Below are 21,451 nucleotides of genomic sequence, written 5' to 3'. Positions count from 1 at the left end.
GCATTACTACTACTGAGGCCTTTGTTTTAAACCCTGAACTGCTCAGTGTCAAGAGGCCAAAAAACCCTGGGCTAGACTGAGCCACGTGGACCAACATGGACCAACTGTGGATAGTGCATTCATTTTTTTTAATGGTTTTATTTTTTATAGACTCTTTTTTTGTGCAATACACTGAACATTTTGTTCCAGAGATTGTAACTTGTTAAGCGCTTGTGAATGTGCATGTACTTTGTACATTAGAAGCTGTGTCGCATACAAAAGTAACTGGTTTTGATTGTGTTGTAGGAGCTAATGTACTGAATTTTTTTTTCTGTATGTGTATTTTTTTATATCTTTTTTTTCCCTAAAATTTCTGAGAAATGTTGCTGGTCATTTGTTGTGCTGTTTCACACCGTGCCTATTTCCATATCTAATCTGAGTGTATATATCTAATCTGTGATTGTAAATGTCCTTTCTGCTTCTATCACTTTGTGGTCAGGAGTCAGTGACTCTGTTAGGGATTTAATTCAAGATAAGCTGATTTATAGATCATTTTCAACCCCTACACTTAGAACATAATGACCAGCAGCCGCTCTCTTATGTACCCTGACTTTGCGTTGGAATGGTTTTGGCGCTAGCCTCAAATGCATAAACAGCCCCAGCGGATGCACTGTAATTTCCTGCATTGAATTCCACAGCAGTGTACGCCGAAAGCAGGTTTGTAACAAGTTGAAAAGCAATAGCTGTGTGTTGATTTAGTCAGGGAGTATTATTTATTACATCATCTTAGGCTAATACATTAACATACATATCTAAAGAATGTCATACAGGGAGTCACAACACTGGATTAGTTTAGTAGGATGATGTCTTTGTGGAGACTTTACGATCCAGTATACATAGGTACGTATAAATTGTATATAGTAACAAGTTGCGTTAAATTGACTGTTTTAATTAATTTGTTTTCTCACTGTCACTGAGCTTTGTATTTTTAAAAGACAGTAAGCCTTCTCTTGGATTGTTTCTAGGCCTCTGTGGCCCCCGTTAAGGTAAACCTGTAATGATAGACTGCTGTTATAAGCCTGTTATTAAACAGTCTCTGATGAGACTAAGTGTTGCTTTACTGCTCCAGTCTGTGTTACCTGAGAGCCTGCAGGTACTGTGTTCTGTTGTGCAACTGTAGCCACTAAAGAGGTTGTATTGACTCTGTGAGTAAAGAGGGAAGGGCTGAAAACAGTGCACAAGCTCTTTTTTTTTTTCATCGTGTGGTGTTGCCTTTTTTATGTTACTGTGCATTTTTTTTATTGTAATGAAATTGTTTTTAATAACTTTTGTAATTCATTCATGTCACGTCTCCAGAGGCAGAATAAATATTTAATGTCTTTATTGTAGAAATGCTGAGGATTCAACTTATTAGAAAAAAATCAAATATTCAGAAACACTTACACAATGAATGACTTTACAAATTTTCATTTTTTCATTTTAAAACTCTTCCTTCTTTAACATCAAAGCTTACAAATAAATTACAAAAACAAATTGCATGTGTTCTTTTGCATAGGCAAGTAAGGAATTTTGTGTTTTTGTGTATACAATAAATATGCAAAACTTGGTAGGCAGACAAAACATGAGGAGCAAATTTGTTCAGATGTTGTGCAGTACACAAAAAACACTGATGTTCACATTGAGGTTGGTATTGTGCCAGCTACAGTAAGTCAGGCTTCACTCTCGTCGTTCAGTCTTCAAACATGGCTAATCTTTTTGCTTCAGCTCCATAGTAGACAAGGACTTTTCAGGCTTTCTTGCCTTCCTGTACATGTAGGCCATAAGGATGGTGACCACCAATAGCAGCATGCCGAGGGCCAACAGGATCCACTGGCCGACTGTGGCAGCCGACCTGTTCACATTTAAACCCAGGAAATCCACTGTTTTAGCTTCACCTGTTGGAGATTCACCTGTTGGGGATACAAACATGTTTAAATGGTTGTTTTTCACTCAGCAATTAAAACATAAAGGGTACGTGTGCAGTTATTTTCAAATGGCTTCTTCTTGTGCTTATTTTGGAAAGCAATGGGGAAGAAACGTTTCCATCTACAGAGATCAGTAAAAGCTGCTTCAACAAGAGGCCCAGCAGTAGCTAGGTATTTACAGGAGCTATTCCTCTTCATACCAAGAGGTGGCGCAGGTTGATATGTCTTAATTAGAAAACTGCTGTTGTTCTGTGAGTAACAATGCACATGTGTAACAACATTTCTGTGTCGGTACTAGTTTCAGATAATAATAATGAAAGATAATAATGAAATTAATACTTTTAAAAAGCATTAAAAATCATTTCCATACTAATTAATTTAGTTTTGCATCTAGTTATTGGTTTCATAATTTAATCTCTCCAATAAGAGATGCGTTCACTTTTCTCCACTATCCCTACCAGGGCCTTTCTTTCACTTTCTTAGTAATGTTTTTATCAATTCAGTCAGAGTGTGTGCATTGTAAAACAAAATGAGTAGGAGATTCATTTCAGCTGCAGCAGAGGAGAAACACACACACAAAGAATTCCCATGTGTGTTTCTTTTTTTTTCAGAGTAGGTGTTCAGAAACGTTTGGCCTTGACTATGGAAAACTTATTAGCAAAGTTTTGATGAGTGAATACATGTATGTGTTTCTGTTAACATACTAAAAGGCTTCCAGTCGTAATCTGGCCACCCGCGAACATCATTGTTCTTGCTGTTCTCCTTCTCAAGCCATTCAATGAGAGGTTGGAAGTACTCCATGAGTGGCTGGGCACTCATTTTGGACTCGCCAGTGATCATAGCCATAGCCTCAGGCCAGGGCTTGCTGAAGCCCAGCTTCATTACATCACTGAAAACAGCAATAGAAAGGTTAGAGAGAAGGTCAGAGAAGACTAGGATAACTAATAAGGATGTCTCGGATAAACAATTAAACTGCCAGTGCTGAAAACAAAAAAATAGCATACATATGAGCATCTCCACTTGCGTGTGTGTAAGTGTGCGTACTAACCCTAAGAGCTTTCCAGCTTCTTTGGATTGGTAGATGTCACAAGTGTATAAAGGTCCATTATGCTTGGCAGCATTACACAGAGCTTTGTGGAACTGAAACTGGATGACGAAGCTGACAAAATACCTGATTGAAGATGATAAAAAAAAAGTAGGGTCAGCACTATGCTCAGTGTACAGTTGTGCTACTGCACAATAGTAAGATCGTGTTGTGTTCCACAGCATATTTATCTTATCAATCATGATGAGGTGATGAGTATGGAATCATTTATCACTTATCGGTGATAAAATATCACATGCGTTTGTTCTTGAGAATCAGAAAGCCTTACCTGACGTAGGGAACGTTAGCTGGGATGTGGAACTTTGCACCTGGGTCAAAGTCCTCCTCAGTGCGTGTTACAGGTGGGCACAATCCCTGGTACTTCAATCTGCAATACAAAGAAAAGAGGCATGCATGCTTGTTATAATTCCTTAGTGAATCATCATCTATGAATGCAATAAATGCAATTTCTGTGATATAAACTTTACCTGAGGTTCCACCATTCTTTATTGTACTCGGTGTGTGGGATGCGTCCATCAAACACCTTCCACCTCCATTGGTCCATCAGGTAGCCGAAAGGTAGGAAGGCAATCTTGTCAAGTGCAATGCTCATCAGGAAGTTGATGTCACTCTCTAAATGAGGTGTTTATCAATGCCAAAATCATATGCTGTAATACAGCAACATGCATTCAAAGATTTTGCTTTTGTTGCAAACATCACTCACCATAGTTGTTCTCAACCTTGTCCAGGAGGCCGATGCTCTGCAGATGTTTGGGTGTCGACACAGACAAGGCAAGTACATCTCCAATGGCCTCATGAAAGCCGGGGTTGGCTCCGTCACGGAAGGACACGGGCTGGTTTTTGTACTGCAGGAAATACTGAATGTGGCCCATCTCGTGGTGCACGGTGATCAGGTCATCCATTGTGACAACAGTGCACTGCTTGATCCTGGAGAAGCAACCAAAGAAATCATTAGAGCAAATTATGAAAATGTTTCAAAGACAAACTCATGACTCCACCTCACACAAATAATACTAATAATAGACATAGTAAACATATATAGTTTATATGTTCTGCTAAAACAATATCCAAAGTAATACAAAAATACCCTTTTACTTAGCCATGCCTATCTTTGCCTTCTCAGAGCCAATAGTTTTTCTTTGAGGACAAACTGTGGCAGCCCAACAGGAAGGAGACATATAATATAATCTCCAACAGTTTGGAAATTATATTAGAAATGATCAAGGGTTGGAGAAGATTTGAGGTGGATGCCACAGTGGAGCAGCATGTTAGGGCAGTTGCTGATTCTAAACCAACCATATTAGTGAACAGAAAGCAAATGAGGCTCTTACATTAGCTGAACATGCGTGAAAAGAAGAAGACTATAAAAGTTTTTCGTACATGCCATCCCATTTCATTATCAGGCTTCTTCAGGGAGTGCCTTTGTTAAGTATCATATAAAGATTCTGAGATTTTACTGATATTCTGTAAGATTTTGGTAAGGCTTCCAGGCTGCTACGTGTCTCTTGATTCTAGCTTGAAGGGGAAAAAGGTTAGGCTCAACCTGAAGTCTTTTCGGTTATAGAAGTCCCACGCAGAGGCGTGGCACACCACCTGGCGTCCATCAGACGGCTTCTCCAGCATAGATTTGTTCCAGAATTCCGGCGGCATTGGCTCCAAACCAAGTGAGGTGAAAAATTTGTCAGATTCCTGAAACATTCTGATGGCATCCCATCCCTGAGTGAGAGAAATGAGAAAGACTGTAAGAAAAGATGCTTGCATATGTTTTCTGCATGCTTCCTTGGATTTGGAAGTGTGCAGTAATGGCTTTAAAGCAACGGCTGGTTCATGCATCGATTCACCTGCTGCACCATGGCTGGGGTGGCGTCAACCTGTGTAGCGTCTGGGTAGGGTATGACCAAATCCATTATGCCAGACCACGTCTGTGCCCACATGTTGCCTGAAAAAGAGAAAAAACAGTACTCATGTTCCATATTTTTAGTCTTAAGAAGTCAGGTAGAAGGTCATCGGCTGTGCCAGTGTTTAACCAAGTGGGATTTAGGACTGTGAGTCGCTCCAATCCCTGACCATGTGGAACTGTCACACACAATCTCACGCTTGATGCCCCTGAAAGCAAATTAAATCTTGGCTAAATCCAAACGCTTCTACAGTCAACGACAGAATATGAAGGGGCTACTCTCAGACATAAAAGGAGAGTTGTGTCTATAGTGTTAGAATACTTGGGATTCCAAAGTGAAACGCTGGCTGAAAAGTGGTTCTGTCCTGTGACCTTGCTATCATCAAAAAAACTAAATATCTGAAGTCCACATAGAGCCTCGAGTGCAGTCAAATCGCATTACTTACCAAGTAAATGAGCAGGAATAGGCCCCTTTAGGTTGATATAGTTGGAGCCATACTTATTGTATAGACCCCTTCGAACATAAGCATGCAAGTTTAGATAGAGTGGCTCCAGCTCCTTCCACAGAGTCTCCAGATCTTCTTCAAAGGTAGGCGTTTCATACAGGGAACGCCAGAAAGCTCCATTATCAGAGTGACCTACAGAGAATGCCAGAGAGAAACACCTTAATACTAATCAGAGGAATACTTTAAACATCATCATGTAAAGTGTTTTGATTTGGAGAAGTGATTTATTTCATATTACTGGGGTGTCAGAAAAAGGCTGCTGTTTATTTGAGAGTAAAACATTCACCTAGCATGTTGCATAATCCAACAATTTTTAGTAAATAATTAACAGTATATATAGTTCAAATCTGCTGACTGTATAGCAGATATCTTTTTATTAGGTCTTCATTTCCTAAACACTGACAAGTAATGTGTAATCTTAAACTCTATATAAGATAAAGTGTGTTTTTATTACTATATAATGTCAGCCGCCTGGTGTGATAATACATTCTGCTGTGTCACTGCAAAATGGAAAAATCTCTTTGATAAAATTCCATGAGAGGACAATTTTTTAAAAGACAAATTGTTTAAAATTTTAAAACTTTTAGGTAAAGAAAAAGAAAAACCTTGGGTGTGATGAAGCTTAGGACTCTGGCTGAGGATAAGTGCTGTGGAGCAAATGATTTAACTCCTGGTCTTGATAAAATATGAATCTGTGTGCGACAGTTTTACTGCAAATCCTTATATGTCCTCATTGTTTAGATATACCATCAGCCAAATACCCTGTGTGTACACACAGCTCTGTCACTTTGGAGATACTGTATATGTACACACACACTTTGTTAGACACACTTGTTCAGCTGCTCATTAATGCAAGCGCTTAATCACATCAGCCAGTCATATGGCAGCAGTTCATAAAGACATGATCAAGACGGCCTGTTTAAGTTTAAACTGAGCATCTAAATGAAGAAGAGAGGTGATATGAGTGAGTTTTCAATGTTGTAGTATTTATGAAACTGCTGACCTACTGGATATTTCCCACACAACCATCTCTGAGTTTTATAGAGAATAAAAGCAGCAGTTCTCTGGGTGAAATGCCTCTCTGAGGAATGTTTCTAGCACTTTGTTGAATCTCTGCCGAGGAGGCAGCTCTGAATGCAAAAGGGGGTTGAACTCGGAACCTAACAAAGTATCTGGTGAGTATAAATATGATGGACTGACTAAAGCAGTTCCTTGACTCCACTTATTTATATTAACCACACTTTGACTGCCATGCATCTGAAAAAAAATCTGTTCTATAACTGCTGTCTCCATCAAGGCCAAACTTTTGAAAGTTTTCCAGCAGGACAGATTAATGAAGAATCTCACAGTAGGAGTAAAATTACATTTAAATGTCATACCATTTAGTGTGGCAGCTTTGTTGGCCAGTTCAACATATCTCTTATAATCCTGACGGAGTACTTTGCCAGCAGCATCTCGCCATCCTTTCCAGGCAAATAGCAGCTCATCGTAATCCCTGGACTCTGCCATGATCTTCTGGAGATCTGAAACAGATTTTAAAATATTTCATCATGCAAACTTTGCTCACTGTATACTCTCTAAGGCAGTGTGATAATAATTGTACTATTTAGCCTTATCATGTGTATCAGCTACCAAAAGCCATTATTTATCTGGAAGTCAATCTGCAGCATTTTTTCCATAGTCATACCTGGATCCAGAGGGAGGCATTCATTATTCTCTCTGCAGACCTCAGCCACGCTGTACTTGGTCTCCATGTTGGACAGGAGCGTATTGTACTAAAAAGGTAAAAAAAAAAAAACTACTTTTGATTCAAGTGAAATTATTAGCAGGTTGTGACATTTATTAAATGTATCTGACAGATTTCTACAGCTGCTCTGGAGCCAAGACCTCATCAGATAAATGCATTTCTTTTAGAATAGAGTAGGGTTATTTGCACCTTCCTAAAACAATGCCAACATATTCACATTGGTGCAAGTGGGGTCAAAACAAAGAGACATTCCTTTAAATATATTTCATGTATAGTCTCTGATTGCGGTAGCTTATATTCTCCCTCCCTTTTGCATGTCCATCGTTGTTGAGGAACACTTAGAGGTGTTTTAAACATCAAGCAAGCAGCTCTGAATACTCTCACACAGGAATTTCCTTCACACCTCTTCCAGTTCTGCAGAGGGGAGCGCAGCCCTCTCGATGTCACTGAGTTTTTTAATGATGCGTTTGACCGAGCCATCTTGGAAGTCAGTGGTGTCGTATTGACGGGCCTGCAGTCCATACTTCAAGGTGTGTGCTGACATCTCCAGGTTCTTTTCAAGCTAAGGAAGAATAATGAATAGCATTTATTTTATATTAAACAATTTTCATTATATGCCAATGAAAGCAGGATGGATGGATGGATGGATGGATGGATGGATGGATGGATGGATGGATGGATGGATGGATGGATGGATGGATGGACAGATGGATGGATGGATGGATGGACCAGTGTGTAGGTAATTAGAATCATGCACACATGCATTTATTAGTGACACATTAACTCAATCAGTTATTGATTCATTGACACAGTTTGATCAAGAAAATTCATTTTATTGATTCAGCAAAACTATGAGCAGAGCTGGTGCTTGAGCATGGTTAAGGTAATCTCCTTTGAGCTGGTTGGTCAGTGGGCCTCACCATTGCCTGCTTATTGGCTTCATTGATGTCGGTGTTGTACTTCCAGGAGGCCTCAGTGTATGCATTCCATACCACCTCAGCTGTACTGTTGTACTCTTCCAGAAGCTTCTGCGCATCAAGTTCATCTGTGTTCTTGTCTGTGTAAACAGGAAAAAAGAAAGTCAGTTAAAAATAAGTCACCGAACTAATGTTTCATATGTTTCTAATGCTGCCACTTGTGATGACATTTATAAGATGTAAATAATCTTTGTTGTGCTCAATCCGGTAACTTACCGATATCTTCTGGGTAGCCTTCAGGCATAGGTGGGACCCAGTTGAAGTCTGGCCATCCCAACGTCTCATTCACATTTTGCTTGTTCAACCACTCAATAATTGGCTCAAAGTACTTCATGAGTGAGCTGGCATTTAATTTATTAGTGCCTATAGCATCCTGGAGCACAACTGGCCAGCTTTCAGATGAGCCGGCCTGAAGGACTTTCCTGGAGGGATAAGAGTGAAATTGCATTGCATCTTTATTTTTTCCTTCATAAGCCATTAATTATAATCCTGGTATTTAACTTGAAGGTATAATCAGCTCACTTTAAAATGGCTCCCGCCTCCGCAGACCGGTAGATGTCACATGTGTGCAAGGGACCTGTGTGCTTGGCTGCTTCGCAAAGTTTTTCATGAAACTGGAACTGAAGGATGAAACTGACAAAATATCTGCAGGGGGGAAAAGAAAAGCTTTAACTTTTGCAAATGAAGGTCGTATACCAAACAAGGTAAAAGAAAAAAAAATTAAATGACAGAAAATAATGACTATTTAGAGGATACGAATTATGTAAATTATGTGTTTGAGGCCACACATATGAAAGCTCTGCAATCTTTTTCTGTTAAAGTAACTGTGTCTGTGATTTTTATTTCCATCTCCTAAATGAAACCAGATGGAGTCAGAGGATTTTCTCATACCACCCCAGCTTCTGCTACATTTCCTGCTATTGTAGGCCCTAGTATTGTTTTAAAACCGCAAGAAAGTGCCGCACACAATACCATACTTTCAGCTTGTCAGGCATTGTTGCATGTTCACTGCCTTTACTTCAGCCACAGAGTTGCCCTTCACACAATACCTATTATTAAGGCACTAATACAGTACTGTGCAAAGTCTGCACACATGGAAATGCAGCACACAAGGCAAAAACATAGTTTGTGTGATTCGAACAATGAAAGTCAATATTTAATATGATCGTCTTTATTCTTCAACACAGCCTGAACACAGAAGTCTTCAGGAATAGTTCTCCAAACTTCTTCTTGAGAGACATTCAAAGCTCCTTTTTGGATGTTGGCCGCCTTTTGTTCTGTTCTCTGTATAGATGATCCTACTCTGCTTCAATAATGTTCATGTCCGGACTCTGGGGAGGCCGATCCATGACTGATCTTGTTCCATGTTGTGGTTTTTTTCTATCCCGGTACACTTTTAATGTACTGGCAGTGTGTTTGGGATCACTGTCATGCTGAAAATGTAAGTCATTGCAAATCTATAACATAATATTACACGGTGGATTAAAGATTTCATAATTCCAATAATACTGACAAGATCTCCTTGTCAGACTGGCTGAAATCCAGCCCCAAACCATGACAGAGCCTCTATCGTGCTTTACAGATGGCTGTCCTGAAAATATCAATAATCCAATCAATCGTCTCCATCACAGGATGCTTACCTGATGTACGGCGTGTTCCCAGGGATGTGGTATTTTGCCCCAGCATCAAAGTGCTCCTCTGTACGCCTGGTGGGTGGGCAGATGCCTTGATATTTTGTTCTGTTAAAAGAAATAAGAGACAGGTTAATCCAGCAAGACCCCTGCTCTAATAATTACCAGTTTGTCACATGTCAGTCATTGTAATTGGCAATCGTTTCCCTCCAAGATGAATAAAGCACTAACTTTCTTGAGTCTATGCTGGTTGCCTAGCACCCAAAGATGCCTTTTGTTACTCGACTATAGGCTTATCAAGAAAACCATTCTGTCCAAACATATTTCACAAGCAATTCTTTTAACTTGTACAACAGTTTCTGTGCATAACCTCCTACCTGAGATACCACCAGTCAGCATTGTAACGCTCCGGAGGGGTCTTTCCACTAAAGACATCCCATCTCCAGAGGTCAATAAGGTAGCCAAAGGGAAGGAAGGCTATCTTCTCCAGAGCCATTTTTAGCAGGTAGTTGGTGTCAGTTTCTAGAGAAACACAAAGCGTCATTTAGTAAAACCAGACAAACAAACAAACAAATAGGATAAGAAAGATATTGATATAAGAATTCATCTCAGTTGTCTGAGTGTATAAAAATCGGGATTTTATTACACTTCTGGTATTAGAGTCTTGGGGATAAATTACACAGTGTTGCAGTGTTGCTTCTAAAAGATGCCCTTATACGGAAGCCTTCTTAGTTATGGTACTGAAGCCCACCAGAAGGGATGTTGGTGGTATGGAAAGGTTTTATTTCTGTGTTCATGCTATTACCGATGTCAGATGTCACAGATTCCAGAAGATTAATGGTTTCCAGATGCTTGGGCGTAGAAACCGAAAGGGACAAAACATCACCGATAGCCTCGTGAAAACCAGGGTTGGCTCCACTGCGGAAGCCCATAGGCTTGTCCTTGTACTGCAGGTAATACTGAATATGTCCCATCTCATGGTGTACAGTGAAGAGCTGTTCCATCGTGACTGTGGTGCACTGCTTAATTCTTAAATAGGGAATGCAATGTGAATAGAATTTTATGTTTTATTAGCAATGAAAAATATGTGAAGCACAACTAAAATTCATTTCACCTGAAGTCCTTGCGATTGTAAAAGTCCCAGGCAGACGCGTGGCACACCACCTCTCGACCCTGAGGCTTAACCAGCATGGATCCCTCCCAGAACTCCTCAGGCATCCTCTCCAAACCCAGAGAGGTGAAGAACTCCTCGGCCACACGAAACATGTGTGTGGCGTTATAGCCCTGCGAAGTGGAAACAATCAGGCTAGTCGCAATTAATGCTGTTTGACAAAATTATTTGAATTGCAGTGAAAGCTTGATGGTCTGGAAGAACCAGAGAACGTTCTTTCCCCTCCTCCTTTAACCTAATCTAGTTCCATAAAAGCTTCCCGTCCTACTTACTTGTCTGACCATTTCATCAGTCACATCAATGTTAGGTTTGTCAGGAAATGGGATCATCATATCATAAATGTTGTTCCAGGTCTGGGCCCACATATTTCCTGGGGGTGAGGAGGAAAACACACTTAAGCAACAGTTCTGACTTACTGTGTTGTGGACCACTCACAAGCACTGTAGGAAATGCCTGCTGCAGCATGTTTATGCACAGCAGTGAGATAAGAGCATTATACTACTCCCATGGTGTGCCTGCATCCTAATTCTCTGATCTTATATTGGCCATGGCATATGTGTTTACTACAGATGATTAAAAATTACTGTTTATGTTAAAGACATTAATGTTAAAAATAAATACATCGTAATAAATTACAAATTAAAGACCACCCTGCCCTTTCTCATTTTTTGCTATATTTTTTTGGCCAACCAACTCCTAAGTAATGCATGCATGTACATGTAGCTCATATTGGATGGATACTGCATGCATTTTACCTAGCAAGTGAGCAGGGATAGGTCCTTTAAGGTTGATGTATTTGGGGCCATACTGGTTGTAGAGCTGGCGGCGCACAAAGGCGTGCAGATTCAGGTAGAGCGGCGCAATGGTCTTGTAGATTTCTTCCAAGTCCTGCCTAAAAGTTTCAGTCTCATACCAAGAGCGCCAGTCATCTCCAGTGTCCTGAAATCCTGAACAGGGCAAAAATGTTAATGTGGTCATTTCTACTTCTGTGTCCTCACTCTGCTTTGCTTCTTCTTCCCTCCATTAGGAATCTCCTGCTCGATATCAACAGCTAGAAAGGAGTACTTACCATCAGCTCGCGAGGCTTTGTTGCTGAGCCCCACAAAGCTTGGATAGTACTGTTTGAGTGGCACGCCTGACGCATTGTGCCAGCCCTCCCAGGCATACAGCAGCGTCTTGTAGCTCCTGGAGTTAGCCATGATCTTTGTGAGCTCTTTAAAATAGAAATGCAAAAAGATGTGGAAAAAGTGTTACAATCAGGAAGATGCTAATCCGGTGCATTACACTCAAAAGCTTCAGGTTTTCCTGAACACATGGTGATGTGCTGGTGGTTAGATTTCTGTCTGCTCGCGTTATCACAGCAGGAAGACTTGTGATAACTCAGTGTTATTTTGACAATTACTTAAACCAACAATTTTCTTCAAAATCCCAGAGAGAGGAAATGAAGGTTAGGAAAAGGTGAGGTGAGCTGCACAGAAAATGGCAGGGAAAAGCGACACCTGGAAGTTTTTGTTATGATAGAGACAGTAGTGTTTTTGTGAGTGGAATGCATCATGGAGTAACCCAAGATGGATGATTTCCAAGAATAAGAAACCAATAACAGGGACTGCACCTTAATGAACGCATTTACTTATACAAACAAAAAAATTGTAGCAGAACTGATTGGTTTTGCACTCTTGCCTCACTGTTACTTTATGAAGTTTTTGCCAGCAAAGCACAAAGGACTATTGTTCACAATTAACACTGCTGAAGTTAAAAGCTACCCATGTGTTTTTTCTCTAGATTTTCACTCAAAATAACCACAGCACTTCCCCCGGAGACCTCCCTGAAGTGAATATCCCCATCCTGCTACTTTTAAAAGCTGATAAGATCTTAATCGCTTAAAAGTGTTTTCTTCCCCGGGCATCGTTGACTTGTTCATATTCTTTAACACTGCCTTGTTTCGCCTTGAACATCTTAAAAATTCTTGCATCATATCATTTGCTTGTCTTGTTTGATCTTCAAAACTGAGCATTTATTATAGTGAACTCACCAGGTTCCAGACTCCAGCTGATGTTTGGCTGTGGGTGCACCTTAGATGTCGAATAAATATTGTCCATGGTGCTCAGAATGGTGTTATACTGTAGAGAATTTTTTTTAAAAAGATACAAAAGAGTTTAGCAGTGTCACAAACATGGTTACCGACTTGTTAAATATCTGACAGACAAACCTCCTCTCTTTCTTTCGGGAGAAGGTTGGCAGCACCGAGTAGCATGATCTTTTCCATCAATTTTTTGTCTTTAGGGTCAGGAAGGGTGTCGAGAACTCCAGAAGAGAAGACCTGCTTAGCCTTGATCCCCCATGCCTCCACGAATGCCTGTTCTTCAAGAGATGCACTTACCTAAAGACAAAACAAGGTAGACGTAAATGATACGGCTACTAAATATTTTAAACAGTGCATTGATAGGTCTCTCAAGAGGTAGCAATAAATAATAATTATCAATAATGTTTATGGCATGTGTTTTTTTAAACCATGAAAAAGCCAAAGGTGCAGGATCATTCTTTTTTTTCCTTTCTTTTTTTTTGTAAATATTTGAATTATTTATATCTGTCAAGAGCATAAGTGAACACTTGAGAAAACTCAGACTTGGTGAAAGTCTCTGTTGAGCTGTACTGTAGGAACTAGCTGTTGGCACAAAGTCATACGGGGTTGGACTCTTATTATCAGCTTGTTATAACACATGCCAGTTTTTTGTGAAGACTGTCATCCTCCAGAAAATGAAAGGACGGATCAGTTTTACAAGCTCCTATTATAGACCAGAGTGCACTTTCAAAGCAATGTAACTGCCAGCATCCGTGTAAAACATATCTTATGCAACGCGGGTGTCTTTCTTCATCTTGCATCATGAGTCTGCAATTCATTTTTCCGTGGACCCACACGAGAAACTGGGACTGTTGTGGAGGGCTGCACCAACTCAGTAGGACTGAGTCTGGCTTATCGGTGTGGCCCTCCATAACAGTCCCAGTTTCTCGTGTGGGTCCTCGGAAAAAAATGTATTGCCCAAGCAGCACAACTACAGTGGCATACTGAAATACGCAGTCAAACTACTGAGCCTGAACTAAAAAGTGACTCCCACATAAAATAAATAAATATTTATGTTTACAATCTATTAGAAATAAATAATTAAATGTAAAAATAAGCGCAATAGGCTACATTTAGTCTCCCTTAAAGAATCATGCAGATTATTTGAAATTTGCTGGATGGCTGAACATTGAGTTTGATGCAAGGATTTAAGCTAATCTTTATCATTTCTACTTTTTCATCTAATGTCATCATTTTTCCAGTTCTTTAACCATTTGTTTTACCAGCCTTCTGTCTTTGTCACGTAACTGTTGCTGGTTTATTGATAGCTGTAACAATACATCTTCCCCGTGGTGGCAATAAAGAGCTCTACCTATCTACTGAGCAAGTGCTAAGTGAAATAACCCTTGTTCAAGGATAACATCTCTAAAAAGAAAAAAATGCTATAGCTACTCAAGTCCACATGCTTATCTGCTGCTCCAGTAAGTGTCAAGAGCTTCTTTTTATAGCAATCATGAAGACATAGATCATGAACAATAAGCCTCAGAAGAATGGATGCACTCAAGGCCGCTGTGCCATTCAACACTCATTTGCTCCTCTATAAACTGTGCATCTTATATGCACCTCTGATTTTTTTTGTAAAGAATTCCTTTAATGGTGTTGCAGCTTTTTATTATTTGTAGTAGGTGTAGAGAAAATCAGACTAGCTTCTATAAGTATGAAAAAGATTACAAAATAATTGCACACGCATATTGATGCAACCATTATTTGCGCCTCACACATGCTGACAGAACAGTAGCTTCTCACAAGTAATGTTTCCACTGTAAGCCTTTCTTATCTGCTTCTTTAGCAGCCTTCCCTAAAATAACAGGCTGCAGGAGAAGGAAAAAAAAAAGAAATGGTGTGGCTGAGAAGCATTAACTCTGATCTTTGTGCTCTACCTCTCAATCTCTATTTTTCGCAATCATTTTCTGTCTGTAAGCTTGCACTCAATTTCTGCTACATTTATATATTTTCTACTAGTAATAAATTAGTTTACAAATTTAAATTCAATTTTACCTTTTGGAATGAGCTGTCTCACCTATTATTAGCATTTAAACTGATTACAGAAATACAGACTTTACATTTCAATTTTTTAAAGATATTTTTAAAACATCTGCATCTCAAAAAACACTAATGTCCAAAAAAAATGTGCACTAAGTTATGCAACATTTTCTATAATATGAACACATACAAGTAGCATTGAAAAAAAGAAGCTCTGTATGTTTGTAATGAAATGGATGCCAAAGCCTCTGATTTTGACATCTGCTGATATCTAACTTTTTTTCCTATTTGATCCTCTCCACGTACAAAAGTTTAACTTGCAATGACAATCACCTTTGCATCCATTGAAGCAACAAGTAAAGTGTGTTTATGCACATATTTGCTTTTTGTGAACGAGCAGTGTGCAAATATAACTTTTCAAAATATTTAACTGCACAAGATTCGCTGAGCAGCCCATATCGCAAAATGTCTCTGTCAAGCTGACTGGTTACCAGATTAGATGGAGTTCTATGCTCAGATTCACTTTGATCCTTCTTTAAAAAAAACTCAGAGGAGGAAAATATGCTCACGCGCAGCATGTGCGAGGCTGCTTGTCTTTCACCTTCCATCACAAAAGCAGGCTGCGGAACAAAACACATTCTGTAGATTGACCCTGTTCAAGGAGTTCAGTGTGGGACACCTGTTGTGTGTGTGTTTGTCAGGGACGTAGTGTTCAAAGCCTAGATAGTTTACCAAATTCCTGTTTCAACAGCTGTCCAACAGGACTTGGATGTTTGACTATTTCATGGGTGTGATTTTTCCACACCGCAGCAGCTTTGTTGGTTTCTGACTCCAGTCTCACTGTACTTTTCTGCTGCCTTACTGGCTTTATCGTGTCCCTAAGCTTTTAATGCAACTGTCTCTCAAACCTGTGGTAACATGCAGTTTTAGAACAATTGCAATCTGATATTAACGTGTCGCAGCTCCCTTCTAAGAAACACATTTTGAAATTGCTTTAAAAAGGCATTTTACTGGCTGCAAATATTGCCACAACGGGCTATAAAGACTACTGGTGTGTGCAAAACTACATTTAGTAGAGAGTGCTACCATAAGGACAAAATACTTCAAGCAGAAGAATCATAAAGCAAACAGTTACTCGAGAAAAAAGGCCAACATAAGAGCAGGCGAGACCCATTAGAATTATATTTTAAAGACATTCACACCACAGGCATTCAGATCTCATTTATTTTCCAGTAAAGCGCAAGCAGAGTTGGCTGCGTTGGGAGGAAACTGAGCATGCAATGCTGGAGAGAGATGAATAGTAGTAATCTCCAAGTCAAGCAGAGCTGAGTTCCCCAGAAAACTCTGCATTTCTGGTGACAAGATGCTAGTACTGACAAGAGTGATGTACAGCGGACAATGAAACATCAGCATGAGAGCAAGAGTTGGCCACCGAGTTGTCTTGTGAGCTCGAGACTGCAGATGTCTTACCTGAAGCTTTGAGTTGTGGTCTGTTATGTTGGTGTTGTAGTTCCAGCTGGCAGAGACACTGTGGAAAAACACCTCCTCGGCGGTGCTGTTGTAGTCACTGAGGAACCTTTGTGCATCACTGATGGTGTCTGAATATTCCCCAGGCAGCCAGCTTTCTGGCAGAGCCTCAGATTGCCCAAAGACTGGCAGCAGCAGCAGTACTGACCACAGAAACCTGTCCAAACCAGTACCCATGGCTAGCCACCACCAAGACACAGTGGAAGAAAAAGCTGAGAAGTGAAGTAGTTGAGTGGAAGGGCTAAAAATACACTTGCTTCAATGAAGTGAGAGTACACCTTCCCCCTGAAGCTGTTGTCTCATCCACTCCTTCACTCGTCCCTTCTTTGCCTCCCAGCCTGGCTGCTGGTGAAATGCACAGGAGTCAACGCAAGCTTCTTTTTAAGTGCCAGTGTAACCCAGCCCACATTTCCCTGCAGCCTTCCCTCTTACTACTTTACACCACTGAACAAAGTACCCCATACACCCCCTTCCTCTGTAATTTTCTCCCTTCCCTTGTTTCCGTTTCTGTTCACCAGCCTGAGAGGATTTGGATGGCTGGCTGATCAGAAGTTTCGGTAACAGAGCAAGATGAGATACAGACTATGACACACTGGTGCAGTGTGCCTGCCTGCTTGGCAGTGGCTCCTCACTAACCAGCAGTGGAGTGTCTGGGAGGGACTCCACATACTTTGCTCTCAGTTTCCTCCTTTAGCTCAGTCAGGAGGGGGAGTTATAAAGACAGGGCAAATGAAAGAGGGGATAAGGGAATGAAGCTGGGGGGTGGGGGGATGGCAGGACTCTGGAGAAAAGGACTGAGAGATCAGCAGAAAAAGGAAGCAAGTAACAAATAAATGGTGAGCAACTTCAGTTGAATATTGTGGTCAGTGTGCATCATGATCATTATGTTCTTGGTTCCCACACATTCATAACGCCACTGTTTAGATTACCTAGAATGAGGATGTTTACACCACTCAGGCTATGTGACACAACTGCAGTTAAGTGTACAGTCCCACTATAATGTAGCATGTAACAAGCCTTATTTCACTGGCTGTTGCACAGCAACCGTCAGAGCAATTTGTGCAAAACCATAATAGTGGAAGCTTATTCAGTAAAGGGGAAATATTCTGAGACATTTCTTTTCTCTAAAATAAGAACCATGTGCACGTGTTCCTGCCATAATTGAGTAGACAAACCAAATTCACTGAGTTTTTCTTCATCCCAAGCCAAGCTGCTACAGTATTTCACTTCTCAGTAATTCCCTGACAAAGCCATTTGAATAAAATTACAGTACACACAGCATTCAATGAGCAGAGTAATGTGAAATCATCTACAGCTTATAAATACCTAAGAAACAAGACAAAAACTATGTTTGGCATTCTTAACCCTGTTTACAGCCCAATACATACATACATGTATTTTCACTGCCTTTATTAGACCTTCAAAGTGTCATTTAATGCTGTGTGAAGAAGACGGGGTAGGATCCAACATGCAGGAGACTGACAAAAACAGGAACTCAGGAATACAAACTGACAGAACACACAGTAGAGGGATGAAGGAGATTATGACACTAGAAAGAGATTGATACAGACTATCTATATACAAAAGGGAATCGCGGCAAAGAGGAAACACCTGGGGAACACAGCTGAACATAATCTAACTGCACACACGTGACTATCAAAATAAAACAGGAAGTGACCAGCACACTGAGACTGAAACAAAGACACATGAACTTGACAGAAAAAAGCAACTACAAAGACAAAACTGACTAAACACGGGAGATAACATAGAAATGCAGATTAGGCATGGGGGGGAAACAGATGGGCAGGAAAAACTTAATAACTAACAAGATCAAAATGAAAACATAATTTAAGCAAATGTAAAATCCAAACTGAAAACTACAATGACAAAACACAGGATCATGACACAAGGCTGAAGAAGCCAAAGAGGTAATGCTGGGTGAGAGGGTGTGGAGAGGATGGGGGTATGAATCAGGTATGTTAACAGTTAACAGCTGCACGAACATAAGCCGACACTCATTAACAGTCATGTTTTCCATCACCTCATGATTAAAACCTCATAGAGCTTTGGATAGCTGTCTCTTCAGGAGTCCAATGTTCCACTTTGTTCACCATATTCTTTAACTTTCTCCAAGCACTGGTTTGCGGTTTCATTTATTGTCACCAGTTTTAGCTTTAAACTGACCTCAAATTTTAAACAAACAAAAGTAATAAACTGTTCTAACTGAATCATTTTAGCTTTGTATAAATGTTTGCATTCACTGCTCTCCAACATGGTTTCAAGCATACTGCAGTCACCCTCCTATACTGCGCAGAGTTACAGGCTTGTAGCTATGTGACTCACCGTATTGCACCAGCAGGTGCATTCATTGTGTCACCAGGTATGCACAAACAAAACAGTCCCCTTAAAAGGTCAATTATGTTGCTGTTACATTCACACTTTTATGTGACATGAAGCTACATTGAGACAGTACTGAAATATGTCAGCTGGCTTTATTGCTACCAAGCAGCAGATCATTCACCGGACTTTAGTTACACTTTAAATGAGATCTTGGAAGAAAATTAATCATAGTGTTAAAAAGGGCATGTTGCTGCTTCTTACTTTTATATCATATGTGTTGGCTACGGGGGGAAAAAATGAATGGGACGGTTTTAATCAGAGTATAGTATCAAGTCAGTTCAACTTGTGGGTTATTGATCTGGTCAGTTAAGCAGCAAGGGGGTTTTAAACTGTTTCAGTTGCTTTGGTGTAAATAAAAATTAACAACAGAGTGATAACTATGAGAAAAACCCCAAAACAGCAATGGGTCAGCATTACTACTGGTAGCATGAGGTGATACCTGGAACCCACAGAGGTTGCACAGGTAGTCCAGCCCCTCCAGGATGGCACATCAGTATGTTCCATTGCTAAAAGGTTTGTTACGTCTCCCAGCACTGCCTCAAGAGCATGGAGGAGATTCTAGGATAGCTGGACAGGCCTGAAGAAGGTCCTCAACTCATCAGCAGGATGCGTATCTGCTTCTTTGTGCAAAGAGGAACATAAATAACAGGGATTTTGTATGACACAGACAGAGCCCTTAAAAATAGCTTCCAGCAGGCCACTGATGTGAGTGTCTCTGACCAAACAATCAGAAACAGATTTTAACGTGGTCTGAGGGACCTGTGCTCACCGCTCCACCGTGGAGCCTTATTGGCATTTGTCATAGGAAACAGAACTGGCAGGTCCACCACTGTCACCCTGTGATTTTCACAGATGAGAGCGGGTTCACCTTGAGGACATATGACAGATGTAAAAGGCTCTGGAGAAGCTGTGGAGAACATGCTGCCTTTAACATTATCGTTCTGGGTAAATGATGGCCACCAGGTTGCACCTCAGACTGTCCAGGAGCTGGGAAGAGATCCAGTTCATATCAATATAGATATCCAATAAGATCTGATGTCTTTTCAAAGCGTTTCTTAAGCTAAGATGTAAGCATCGCTGCTGCTGATGTTGAGCCCACATGTGAATGTGCGTTAAGTTTGAAAACCTGACATTTAAGGAAGGAAATCAGATTTTTTTTTTTGTTTGCTTGTTTTGTTTTTGATTTGTTGTTGTTGATGTTGTTGTTTTATCATATGCACTCTAGAGTCCTGTGACAAAATGAGGGATTATGTCTTTAAGCCACTTGGGTAGCACAGGTAGTGAGTGCAGTGACTAAATGGGGCCATGAAACATCTGATCTAAACCGCCTGATCTTGTATTGCAGATGGAAGGGATCGAGTGAAGAACAACATTTTCTTAAGACACTAGTTTACTGTTTTGTTTTAAATAAGGCACCTCGATCAATCATATTTTTCTATAGGTCAAGGCATCAGTTGCTTGTTTAAGAGTCATTTATGCTTGCAGCTTATACTTCTTCATACTAACCTACGGCATCATGTACTTTGATTTATAACAGCTGTTAAAGACAGTTAGCAAAGTCATTAACCTTGATTTTAACATGACTACAGTAAATTAATAGATTAGGGTTTTAAAATGTCTAATCCTTTTATGTTAAGGGGGTTGGAGGATTGGGGGGGGATATAAAATTAATGTCTCGCCAGATGGCTTTGCTGGTGGAAATTATTGCACTCCTGCTGATAACATCTTCCCTCTGAAGCAGATAACAGCTGTAATTGAGGTGATGCTGACATTTTATTTACGAGGTAAATGAACTCTTGAGCACTTTGTGTGAGCTATAACACGTTGGCTAGCTTATTATGATCGGGTCACTTTAGCCAGTGAAGGTCATTAACATTGAAATGACAACCGCAGTGATGATCCCTGTAACAGAAAATTAAAGCCGAACCGACTGTTAAATCAGAGCCATTCTGTCTTTGGAGCTAAGTGGGCAACTGTGTGACAGCAGTTTAGGTTGTACTGTCCTGCATGTGAATCTCCATCGATCTCACTAAGGCAACTAGAAGTCATAGATATCTACCACACCACATAGCTGATATCTTGAAAGAGCTTTTAATGTTCCTGCGCTTGGACTTGCTGACCTCTTTGAAAACGTGCGCCATATGCTGAGCACGTGCAACGACCCTGAACACTTATTTACTGAACACTTCCTAGCTGAGCTGATGGAAATCTAATCAGGTATGACGGTGAGAGACTTTTCATGTCCTCACACGTGTTTCTGATAGCATCTTGTTGTGACACTGACTGTACTTAAGAAAACCACAATCTATATAAAGTGTAAAGAAAGCTATTGTATCCTGAAATAATGACACAGCTGTGATAAGAAAAGAAATTCATCAAACGCAAAGTTCTGAGTTTTTGTAAGCCAGTGGCTCATAGGCTAAAAACTGTTTAAGACTAGGG

General features: G+C 40.2%; 1 protein-coding gene across 4 annotated transcripts in view; it reads right to left on the bottom strand.

The window, feature by feature from the left end:
• Window positions 1-924: 924 nt before the first annotated feature.
• ace (angiotensin I converting enzyme (peptidyl-dipeptidase A) 1) overlaps window positions 925-21,451 on the bottom strand; it is a 30,231-nt gene continuing 9,704 nt past the window's right edge. For 2 of the 4 annotated variants that reach the window (XM_082543428.1, XM_082543429.1), the window contains exons 2-25: window positions 13,187-13,357; window positions 13,010-13,097; window positions 12,047-12,190; window positions 11,733-11,924; window positions 11,250-11,347; window positions 10,921-11,090; window positions 10,612-10,835; window positions 10,184-10,328; window positions 9,816-9,914; window positions 8,698-8,820; window positions 8,392-8,597; window positions 8,119-8,255; window positions 7,602-7,760; window positions 7,139-7,226; window positions 6,831-6,974; window positions 5,392-5,583; window positions 4,890-4,987; window positions 4,592-4,764; window positions 3,752-3,975; window positions 3,516-3,660; window positions 3,317-3,415; window positions 2,992-3,114; window positions 2,648-2,832; window positions 925-1,928 (exon numbers count right to left, since the gene is read on the bottom strand). In XM_082543428.1, the coding sequence (XP_082399554.1) occupies window positions 1,726-1,928; window positions 2,648-2,832; window positions 2,992-3,114; window positions 3,317-3,415; window positions 3,516-3,660; window positions 3,752-3,975; window positions 4,592-4,764; window positions 4,890-4,987; window positions 5,392-5,583; window positions 6,831-6,974; window positions 7,139-7,226; window positions 7,602-7,760; window positions 8,119-8,255; window positions 8,392-8,597; window positions 8,698-8,820; window positions 9,816-9,914; window positions 10,184-10,328; window positions 10,612-10,835; window positions 10,921-11,090; window positions 11,250-11,347; window positions 11,733-11,924; window positions 12,047-12,190; window positions 13,010-13,097; window positions 13,187-13,243 (3,516 nt within the window). In that variant the 5' untranslated portion in view covers window positions 13,244-13,357 and the 3' untranslated portion in view covers window positions 925-1,725. Of the gene's footprint in view, window positions 1,929-2,647; window positions 2,833-2,991; window positions 3,115-3,316; window positions 3,416-3,515; window positions 3,661-3,751; window positions 3,976-4,591; window positions 4,765-4,889; window positions 4,988-5,391; window positions 5,584-6,830; window positions 6,975-7,138; window positions 7,227-7,601; window positions 7,761-8,118; window positions 8,256-8,391; window positions 8,598-8,697; window positions 8,821-9,815; window positions 9,915-10,183; window positions 10,329-10,611; window positions 10,836-10,920; window positions 11,091-11,249; window positions 11,348-11,732; window positions 11,925-12,046; window positions 12,191-13,009; window positions 13,098-13,186; window positions 13,358-16,552; window positions 17,043-21,451 lie in introns of those variants that run through there. The other 2 variants (XM_082543427.1, XM_082543430.1) reach the window with 2 other exon arrangements.

Source organism: Aulonocara stuartgranti (genome assembly GCF_965226115.1).
Source record: "Aulonocara stuartgranti genome assembly, chromosome: 8".
NCBI classification, from domain to species: Eukaryota; Metazoa; Chordata; class Actinopteri; order Cichliformes; family Cichlidae; genus Aulonocara; species Aulonocara stuartgranti.
Note: the sequence above shows the minus strand (reverse complement) of the source record. Positions and strands in the feature narration are given on the sequence as shown.